Below are 11,396 nucleotides of genomic sequence, written 5' to 3' on the forward strand. Positions count from 1 at the left end.
GGGGTCTTTGAGTGAATGCATGTGTTCATGCCTGTGTTTGTTTGGAGTGAGTGATGCTGAGTGTGTGTGTGTGAGCACGTGTGTGAGTGGGGGGGGATGATTTGGAGGTGATATTCCTATTAAATAATGCATTTTAGACCCATAGATGTTCCTTTCCAATTTGTTTGCTATAATTGGCATAACGGATTTCTTGCACTTTAAAATAAATTTAGCAGTTTCAAGTTTTGTGCTTCTTATTTTTTCCAGGAAACATAGGTTCTTAAAAATCAAAGTTGGCATTTTTGGGGTGGGGTGGGGGTGAAAGTAGCTCACCTTGCCTAGGGCGCAAAATAGTCTGGCACCGGCCCTGCTGTCAGACCCAAATCCTGCGCTCAGTGGAATCAGACTCTTTGCGCCCCCATTCCCTTGCATATACACAGCCGATAAATCGATATTGTTTTTAAATAGATATTGTTTTTATGCTTTTGGTGGTTTTAAATGTTTGCATATCTGTTTTTAATGTTCATTGTTTTTAACTTTTGTAAACCGCCCATATAGCTTAGGCTATGGGGCGGTATATAAATGTAAATAAATAAATCAGACATGTGCTTTAGCCGCTCTGAATTCTAACCCATCGAACTACTATAGACATATAGAGGGCTGCGCTGCAACACTGTAGAATGGAGATCCCAAAATATCACCGGAAACCTAGAGGACTCGTTCACTCTTCACATTTATTTCCTCTATGGCTGCAGCGCGATAACCTTTCTGCGCCTGCGTAGAGCCTTCGTTCTCCGGCCTTCCCACCTAGCCGTTGCCCTTCATTCATACCCAGGGAGAGAGCGATGGCGGCGTCTGGAGCTGGCGGAGGGAACCGGGGCAAGGCCTTGGAGCTGCTGCGGACCTTGCCTAGAGTCAGCCTCGCCAACCTACGGCCCAACGATGGCGCCCGGAAATTGGTGAGTCCGCGGGCTGCGGCTGGCCGGAGAGGTCTTGCTGCATCTGCCTCGCTCCTCCTAGGGCGCTTCTGCATTGCAATCTCGCGGAAGGGCGGAGGGCTAACCGACTGCGGGGTTTTTCCTTCCTACTCCCTATCCTCGCTCCTCTTCTATAAGATTGCTATTCCCCGCCCCCTAATAGGGTTCCTGTCCCTTTAAAGGCGACAGGCTGAAATTCAACTGGTGCCACCTTCCCATTTTGAAGATACAACGTATCTATGACAGGCAGCTTAGAAATGTACAGAAGAAAAGGTGACAGGTTCAGGCTTATTTTCAGCAAGCAGATAACTGTTAAAATTGGATTCAAAGACCTTCCATTTTCTACGCATGCATAACTAAGGGTGCAACAACTCCCAGCATTTCCTATCCAGCCATGTTGGCTGTGGAATGCTGGGAACTGTAGGATTTTTTTTTAGGATTGTGCCCTAAAAGTGCCAGAGGATGTTTTGGTGTGTGTTTTTACTGACTTCATTTGTATCATGTCTGAGTAAACATTGGCCTACTTTTACCCAAGATTGTGTCAAAGAATCTTGTAGCATATCAAAAGGTTGCTATGTTTATTGGAGCATGAGATTTATTAGGCAAGAGCCTACTTCCTCAGATGCACAACAAATACTATTAAAAAAATCTTTAAAAGATCCAAAATTGTAATAACCGCATATCTAATATCTGTTTTATAATACCATTCTCATAGCACATCTGATTCTCATGTCCTAAAAACTTAGAGCAATTTCTTTGTTTCTCCTCTGCCTGTTTCTCCTCTGAATGTTTCTCTAGGTTATTTTTTCATATATGCCAAGGTATATGTTATGTGGGGATATATTAGAATGCAAGTGTGAGTGTTGAGGGATCTAAGATTTCAAAAAGGTCTTGAAAGAGTGGAGTGTAAATTATGTTGTGTTTGTGATGTAAATAGCTGTTGAAGAGGGTAGCCCATAAGCACAAAGGAACAAAATACTTATAAAATATTCGGAGACCAAAAGATAATAGAAGTAGAAAGAACACAGGTGGATTACTGACATTTCTGGCATGGAAATAATGCTTCATGCCTTACCTACAAAACTTCATGTTACAATTTACCAGTTTCTTTAAAGAGTCACTAGACTTTTTGCTACAATGGCTGGAATCATTCCTGATAGGAATGTTGTATATATAGTATTGAAGCCATTACAAATTACAGAATATATATTTTTTAGATTCCAGTCCACCAGTTCCGTACCTCTTCCCCCTCTCTCCCATTTTCCCCATCATCCACCCTGCCATAAATCATGCAATTCAATAGGGGTTTGTTTTGCTTGCATTCACACATGAGGTTAAGCCAGAATTACAAGGCAAGAACAAGCTAGGGTTTGTTGTTGGCTTACTGATCTTGGCTTGTTTGGGAGCAGCAGGACGGGATCCTTGTTTCGGTGTAACACAAAGCAAGCCATTTCAGGGTTGTTTACCTACCTGTTAGCTGGAGAAGCAAGGCAGGAAAGAACAAGACTGTGTACACTACCAATAAGGATCCTGGCATACTATTAGGAGTGTTTGTATCCTAACCCCAAATGGTTTGCTTTCAGTACCTTCTCACTCATAGCACAATCCTATATATGTTTACTCAGAAATAAGTCCCATTGTATTCAGTGGGCTTACGTCCAGGTGCATGAGATCACAGCTTTCCCCCAAACAGGGTGATTGTGACACAGAACTGTCTCCTTTCACTGATCAACTGAGTATGCCTCATGTAACAAACTGATATAAGCATATTTCTTTTAGGAAAAGAGACGTGGACGCGGAAGGTATAGAGGCAGGAAAAGTGGCAGAGGTCATAAAGGAGAAAGGCAAAGAGGAACCCGCCCTCGATTAGGCTTTGAAGGAGGTCAAACTCCATTTTATCTGGTTATTCCAAAATACAGCTACAATGAAGGTCACCAGTAAGTTTGCTTATATGATTATTATATTTAATGAAATATCAGTATTCAAAATGCATTACTTTGCTGTACTCCTAATGATTGCTTAAGGCCCCAATCCTAGGTGCCCAGGGTTCTCATTAGCCCCTGAACTTGGAAGCTTAGGGGTTTCCTACAAGCACCTCCCTCTCTGCATTTTAGAATTCGGGGAAGAAGAGGGAAGAAGGCTGGGGCAGTGATAAGAAAAGGCATGAGCCAGCCACTCCAGCCCCCTCTCCTCCTTGCCCCCATGAATGCCCCCTTTCCCCCTTCTCCACGTTCCATTTAGTGAGCATGGAAAAGCAGCCAGCGCAGTTCCCTTCACACTGGCTATGAGGGGGAGGGGCAGGGGAGAACGGTTTCCTGGCTCCGAGTTTGGAGTCCTGTCTTTGAGCTCGGAGCCAGAAAACTGAAAAATCCTATGTACCGCAGATGCTCTCTAGGGGAAATAGGATTGCTGTACTCTTTCTCTTATAGATCCATGAGCCACATTGGCATTTTTGAATTGGCTAGTAGGCTGCATTTTAAAAAAAGAAGCATGTATGTGATCTTGCACAGGCATGCATCGCTGCTCAGAGACATGTGCATTCACTAGCAAACCTGTACCCTCATACCAACAATTGATACAAAGTAGCACAGTTTGAAATTGCCTCAAATAAACTGAAGAAGTATTTTTTGACTAGAATGTCTTCTGTGTTTTTGTCTCTCTCTTTTTTTAAAAAAATATAGAAATCATTGTGTGCAAATGTTTGAAGATAACATTCTTAAAATTAGAGAAAGGAAAGGGGAAAAGAAGACTGGAAGGTTTCTTGTTCCTGACATGGAATTGAAGTTGGGGAATGGAGAAGAAGATTGACTCCATTTTTTTCCTGCTGGTGGAAAGAGCTGGTGGAGTGTTTCTTTGATTCAAATGCTGTTTGGCCATGTTGATCTCTTGTTCCTAAGTCAGCTCTGCTTCTTAAACAGAAGTTGGGGGTAACTTGACTCTCCTGTTTCTAGCAATAGAAGATGAGATCTTACACTGGACCAAGTAGTGGGAACCTACCTGGTATTACTTTGCAGCATGGCTCTATACTTGGTTGTATGCAGAAGTAACATCAATTAGTATACAGTCCAAGGCAGGTTTCCACACTGAAAAGCAAACTGCCCCACTGCATATCTGGATATGCCATGTACACTCCTATGTGTTGTGGTCAACATCCCTACATCTTAAACCTCACATCTGTAAACAGAAGTGGGAGAATATGAAGTGTTGATTCTCAGAAATTCAAATTCAGCACCAAGGATCACATTCCTTACTCATTCTTTATTAAGAAACAAACTGAAACCTGCAGTTGGGCATTAAGTGGACACAAATAGATCATACGCTTATAAGATTTCATAAATTTTATACTTTGGTTTCCTTGATCTTTGGATTGTAATTTACTGATAGTTAGGCTGTTTTAGGAAAACAATTCTAGAAAAGGAGGAAACAGATAGCTTTGTCCATTGTTAAGTTGTGGAGTTTTGCTTGCTTGGGTTTTTTCTTGCTTTACAGCCCAGTCTAAAATTATTGAGGAATGGGATTCATTTCAATTGGACTTCCTTTCCAGGTATAGATACTTAGAGTTGCAGTCTCAACACTCATTTCAGTGAGGATTGCAGTGGAGAAACCCTCAGTGGATTGTCCCCTTGGTATTCATCACTTGTTCTGGATTAGATTTGCACTCTGAAAGTCTAACTCCGTTTTCCTTTCCATCACAGCCTCCGGCGTCAGTATCCGCCCCTCAGTCTCAAAAAGCTACAATACCTGATTGACTTAGGTAGAATTGATCCCACAGAGCCGATCGATCTAACACAGCTGACAAATGGTAGAGCTATAGGAATACAGACACACAAAAGACATTATGGAATCCAACTCGTGGAGGAGGTAAGCCTGTAATTAGGGATGTATGAGAAATTAGCTTCAGTTCGTTTTGGATCAGGATTGACCGAGTTCACCCTTTCCAGATGGAACACAGATTTGGATGCAATCTGCAGTCAAAGTCTATACGTTTTTGAACTTGCAGTGTGATTCGTGGAACCCTGCCCCCCAAATACATTCGACAGCATGTGTGTGTTTCAAAAAAGTGCATGCAAAAATGCATACTTCTGAGAAATGTGCAAAAATACACTTTATTCAATGTGAGAAAAATGTGTAAATTTCAAAGATTTGCACAATTGATGTGTACATTTTGAAAAAAGATGCTCAAAAGTACGCACAGATTTTCATATGAAAAGAAAACAGCTCACAATCTGGTACATGCTTGAGTCAGAACGAGCTTCCAGATGGCATTTGGAGAACTTCGACAAGCTCAAATTTTGCTGATTCCTACATACCTATTAATATTTTAAGCTCCATAGTTTTACAAATGCAGCTGTGTGTTTAGTCATGATTCATTCATTCAAATGGCCACCACCATTTGAAAAGGTTTTTTTAGAATGCAATCCTATATGCATGTTTAGACAGACAAAAGTCCTACATCTCCCGGCATTCTTCATCCAGCATGGGAGTTGTATGACTTTGACCTGTCTAAACAGGCATAGGATTATGTCCTTAGTTGACATTTGATTAAAAATTAAGTATGACTCCACCAGAGGGCACTATATATTATGGAACTGTCTGAGACATAATTAAATAAATTAATTTCTTTGTGGACAAAAGCATGTATAGAAAGGTAAGAGGAAATTTTGGTGATTGGGAATTGCTGGATTGAAATTTTTGGTACTGTCATGTGTTTCTAAAGAGTAACACTTGTCGGTTCCAAAGATGAATGCAACAAGATTAAAAGCTTGAATATTTTAGTAATGAATTCTTGGATAGAATTGAAAGTTGAATGGATCTTGTTCCATGTGCCAGTCGGAGCTTTGGACTTGCATTTCATTCTCAAGCAGCAGTCCCCTGTGCCATAAGCAAGGTGCTTTTGCAACTCCCAAGAGTTTTTAAAAGCAATTTGTTGTATATCAAAGGAGCCTATTGTAAAAAGGAAGGAAAAAATCCCAAGAGTCCTCTTTCTAAATGTAGAACTGCTTTTATGAAATCAATTATTTTATATTCTCTCAGTTTGATGTTATGTGAGGGTTTTGTTATTAAAGAAATTCTACATTCTGTTTAATGGCAAACTGCTAAAGAATCTTTCGGATTCTAATTTTGGGGTTTGGGGGGTTGGGATGGAGTTACAAATCCTGGGTGCGCCTAACTCTTGAGTGCAGCAGTGTAGCTATTGAATATTTTCAACCTGAGTCCAAAAAGGAATGTATTTTCTTGCTCTTTGTCTTTAATTAAGAGTCATGGGAATTAGACCTATAATATTTACTTATTTATTTTAAACCTGTTTAGTTGCTTTTCAGGGCTATGCCTGCACAAAGCAAATTAAAGTCAAGAGCAAAGACAAGAACAAAGATCACCTCATTAGCAAACATGCAGAATACATTGAGATGCTGTTCTCAAATACATAAACTAATTCCAATATCAGCTCAATGTCACCATTGAACAAGGTCTTCAAGCATCACCTAAACATCTGTATAGAAGGTACAAGTGATTAGGAAGCACTTCCACAGTTTTGGGGCTACTGTCAAGAAGATCCTATCTCTGGTGCACACCAACCTGACCAATTTTAATGGCAGGCACTTGAAAAGGACACTTGAGGCAGATTTTTGCCTGCGGACAATAATAAGGGTGAAGGTGGTACTTCAGATAAAGTGGTCCAAAGCCATTTTAAAGGTTAAGACCAGCACTTTGAATTGAGCCCAGACAATGGCAGCCAGTGCAGTTGGCACAGAATTGGAGTTGTATTTTCAGGTTTTCTGTGTTGAGGCAACTGCATTTTGTACCAGCTACGACTTCAAACTATCTTCTAAGGCAGTCCCATATGAAGCATGTTGCAATAGTCCAGTTCGAAGGTAACCAGTGCATGGATGGTGATAAACCATGTACATTGATGGTGCTATATAAATAAATAAATAATAATAATAATAACTAGAGGTCTGTGCTGCGCATTATGGAGTATGATAGCTAAATTAGAACCTCAGTGGAGATTTATGCAACTTAACTACTCTTTATGTGAACTTGTAGGGTGCTGATACCTTTGCAGCGAAAGTAAATATTGAAGTACAGATAGCATCTGAACTAGCCATTGCTGCTGTTGAAAAGAATGGTGGTGTTATATCTACAGCCTTCTATGATCCAAGGAGTTTGGGTAAGAATTCTCACTCACTACCTCCTTGTACATTCATTTTCATTGCAGTAGTTTCAACAGCTTTTGATGGTTGTTGAGGGAAACACTTCCCTTTTCCCACAACAATGGGAAGGCTTCTTTATGTATCTTTCTCACATTCCCTATTGAGGTCATGAAATAAACGAAGGCTTTTGTATGAAGATGTTACATTACCACTTTTCCTATGCACAAGAGTCGCAGCAAGCAGAAATAAGCTATGGACAGAATTTCATCTGCCATGAAGGCTGGGCTGGTGTTAGACGTTCAGGCACCTGCTGAAGCCCCTGGATCACATAAGGCCTCACTGCATTCTCATGGATGCCCCTCCTCCTGCTGCTGCTCTTTTCTGTTGCTGCTTCATTGGGCATGGAGGGAGGAGAAGGTGCAGCAGCCAGCATATGCTTTGCCCCCTCCCGCTGGACAGCCATGCAGACTTGGTTCAGACGAATAAGGGAAATGACTAGGCAGTTCTTACCTGTGAACTACCTTGAGAACGTTTGTTCTAAACAGCCTATAAATGGAGCAAATACATACTGGGGAGGAGGTGGGCCTACTGAAGACATTTTGGCCATCCCACCCACCCACCCCCGCACTCTAAATGCCGGTACTGAATGCTAATCCTCATCAGCATGGCTCTAAATATATTCCTGTGTTGCAATTGCATGCCATTGGGACCTATGCTATTTCTTTTCTTCCTTCATCCTTTCATTTTGCTTGTGTGCAAATAAGAGACCATTCCTCACTTGGATGACCACCGCTGGATCCAGTCTTTTGGGCCGGGCTGGGCAACATGGGCTCCTGCTGAGTGGGTGTTACCCACCCACCCCGCCACTGCAACCACATTTCCCACAACAGCAAAAAGGTGGCAATTTTGGAGGAAAACAAGCCGTGCGGGGAGCATGTGCGTTGTTTGGAAGTGGAAGCGGGATTCTGTTTGTAAACAAGGTGGATCTCCCAGCAATCCTTTTTTTCTTCTAAAATTGAGAGGGCAGCTGAGAAGGAGAGGTGTGGTCCCGGTGGGTTCTGGGGTGTATGTGCAATCCAGCCACCCACCCTCTGGAAATTGCCCATCCCTGAAATGCTGGGGCTCCTTTTCCTCTTGTTTGCTAAACCCCCTAACTATGGGAAGAATGTGTACAGCAGAAAGTGTTTGTCTAGAACTTTATACCCTTTAAATTCTTTAGAATTTGCCCGCTGCTTTATGTGAAGACAGATTACGGATGTAGTTACTTAAGTCATTCCATTACCCTATCTTTAAGGGACAAACCATGTTTCCTAGTATTTTTTATATTCTTTTTTTATTATTACAATAGTCCAGGCCCAATTTGTGCATTTTCCTGAGGCCTGGTTGTGTCAAGAACCACAACCATGTGAGCATCACTCAATACAGTGTGCTACATTTGTGAAGCAGTGGCCACATGGATTAAGCAATGTTTAACCATGCCATGGAAACTGGCAGAAGATTAGGGGTTTTAACTTGTGTGGTCAAACTTTGCTCTACCACATGTGTGCCTCTTCACACAAACACTTAAACCAGCCAGAATTGGCCTATGCAGTTAATGTTTCTTTTGGCGACTTCACTGCCAGGGTAATGTACAAACCAGGTCTTTGTTTTTAAGTGCAGTTCTGTATTATATAATAGGCTGCTTTTCCATCAAAGGTGCCCTTAAATAGCTCTCAACTAACAAGTAAAATATGATAATTACATCATAATTAAAAGATCAGTTTATCACAATATAAATCTAACAAATTAAGGACATAATCCTAAACTTTTAGACAGAAACAGGTCCTACAACTCCCAGCATTACCCCAACCAGCATGGCTGGGCTGGGGAATGCTGGGAGTTGTAGGACTTTTCTCTGTCTAAACATGCATAGGATTCCACCCTAAAACTGTATCGATCAAACAATAAAGATAATTATAAGGCCCTGGAGCAAGTTTCACCAAACTTCTAAAAATTCCAGTTGGGTAGCTCTGATTTCACAAGGGGTGGAGTTCTACAATACAGCTGTCACTTCTTTAATGATCAAAGCCAGCACCGGTATTTAGCACAGAAATGGATGGACAGGCAGTTTAAGTTACCAAGGATTAGTGTTACATAAATTCTATGGTCAGGTCCAGACAAAGGCTGTGGTGGTGGTAGTGGTGGTGGTGCTGCAATACGACTGATGCAATGTTTTCAAAGACAGCCCTGCGTACAAAAGGTTCTGGCAACTAAACTGAGAAGTGCCTAGATCCTTTTTCTCAGAAAGGGTTTCATCTGGCTTGTCAGACTATGCTGAAATAGTGCACCGCTGGCTGCAACCATTGCTTGGAGGTCCTTGAGCAACTCCGGCACTAGGGGTAGGAATTTGTTCCTTTAATGTGGAGTGTGGAACCCTATCCAGAGCAGGCATAGTCCCCCATATATAGATCAACTGGCCCATCTGCCCTCAGCAATCCCACCTTATCTGGTTTGATCTTTGGTTTGTTCACCTTCAACTAAGGTTATAGTGCCTGAATTTGCTTTCCTTTTCCCCTCCTCCTCCTCCTCCCTTTCCTTTTGTGTCATGTCTTTTAGATTGTCAGCCTGTGGGCAGGGACTGTCAAGAAATACTTTTGTAAGCCATCGTGAGGGCCTTTTTTGGCTGAATGGCGGCATAAAAATCCTTAAATAAATAAATCAATAAATACATTTATCCAGTCCATTACCGACTTCATGCAGTTTGGCCAACTTTACTATAGAAAATAAAGGGTACTGACTTCCTGTTCTCTACGCTTGACTTCATGTCCTCTAATTGCTGTTGACAAATATTTATTAAATACACAAATCTCTCACCATGTTAATAAAAAGATTTGCAAACTTAAAGGGCGGAAATAAGTTAAGCAGCTTGTTTTTTCAGGTTTATTTTGAATATTTATTTATTTATTTATTACATTTTTATACCGCCCAATAGCCGAAGCTCTCTGGGTGGTTCACAAAAATTAAAACCATGAAGAGCATAAAAACAACCAACAAAGTTAAAACACAAATACAAAATACAATATAAAAAGCACAATATCAGTCTTCTAGATTTCTTTGCAGCAGTTATAATCATAGTAGCAGTATAAGGGTATTTGTGTGATTTTTTAAATAATGCAATATGCAAAATTTAAGCAAGTAAAATTGCACTTTCACACTCCACCTATCTTTTAGGGTTAGGATTGCCAGTGCCAGAGTAGGTAATAATGTATCTCTGCTTTCCATTATTTTGCACCTAGGTATTCTTTGCAAGCCAGTGCCATTTTTTCTGCGGGGCCAGCCTATTCCAAAAAGAATGCTTCCTCCTGAAGATCTTGTTCGTTACTATACAGATCCGAACAGCCGTGGTTATCTGGCTGATCCATCAAAGATTTCAGAAGCAAGGCTGGAACTTGCCAAAAAATATGGTTATGTCTTGCCAGATATTACAAAAGATGAACGCTTCCGAATGCTGATTGCACGCAAGGATCCCAGACAGATTTTCTTTGGCCTTGCTCCAGGATGGGTGGTAAACATGCCCGAAAAGAAAATTCTGAAACCAACAGATGAGAGGTTGCTCAAATACTACAGCTCATGAGTACTCAAATTGGAGACTGCTGCTGGAGTTCATTGGGACTTTGAATGTTGCATAAACGTATATTGTCACTGTTTTCTATAAAACAAAACAAAATGAGTCATAGTACAAATAAAGTGATAAAATATTGACTGTACAAGGGTACATCTTTTTTACTCATCTATATTAAATAGAGTTGTTAGATTTTTCTTATGTGAGAAGCAATGTTCAGTATGGCTAATTTTCCATGTTCAGGCTGTTCACCTGCATCTTCTCAATCCTTCGTCACAGATTTCTTGCCAGTTTCCATTTTTTCCTTCTACAGTAGATGAGCTTTTTATGCTCACTTTCTGTATTGAGACATATGTACAACATCATCTTATATAATAATATGGTAGTTATCACTCGAGATTACCACACCGACTTTGCTCATTTTTGTTTTAAACTGAAACTTGAGAAGTGTAGATGTGCATAAAATTTGGAAACTTTTTGAAAAAGTTCAAAACTTGAGCTTTGGGAAGCTTGAGAAAGGAAAGCAATGAGGCAAAGGGGAAGTTAATGCACATGCCCCACTTTGTGAATGTAATGTAACATGTGACTAATGTAATGTGTGTATGTACGTGTAGTAATTCTTACTCCTGTGAGGTCTTAGAGTGCTGGGCCAATGAAAGGACAGGCACAGAATGTTGGGAAAAGAGC

General features: G+C 40.9%; 1 protein-coding gene across 1 annotated transcript; it reads left to right on the plus strand.

The window, feature by feature from the left end:
* The first annotated feature begins 783 nt into the window (after positions 1-783).
* MRPL15 (mitochondrial ribosomal protein L15) lies at positions 784-10,857 on the plus strand. Its single transcript, XM_063130724.1, has 5 exons — positions 784-938; positions 2,736-2,893; positions 4,652-4,817; positions 7,002-7,125; positions 10,384-10,857. The coding sequence occupies exons 1-5, from the start codon at positions 825-827 to the stop codon at positions 10,719-10,721; spliced, it is 900 nt and encodes a 299-aa protein (XP_062986794.1). The 5' UTR covers positions 784-824; the 3' UTR covers positions 10,722-10,857.
* Positions 10,858-11,396: the final 539 nt, after the last annotated feature.

Source organism: Elgaria multicarinata, chromosome 7 (genome assembly GCF_023053635.1).
Source record: "Elgaria multicarinata webbii isolate HBS135686 ecotype San Diego chromosome 7, rElgMul1.1.pri, whole genome shotgun sequence".
Taxonomy (NCBI): Eukaryota; Metazoa; Chordata; class Lepidosauria; order Squamata; family Anguidae; genus Elgaria; species Elgaria multicarinata.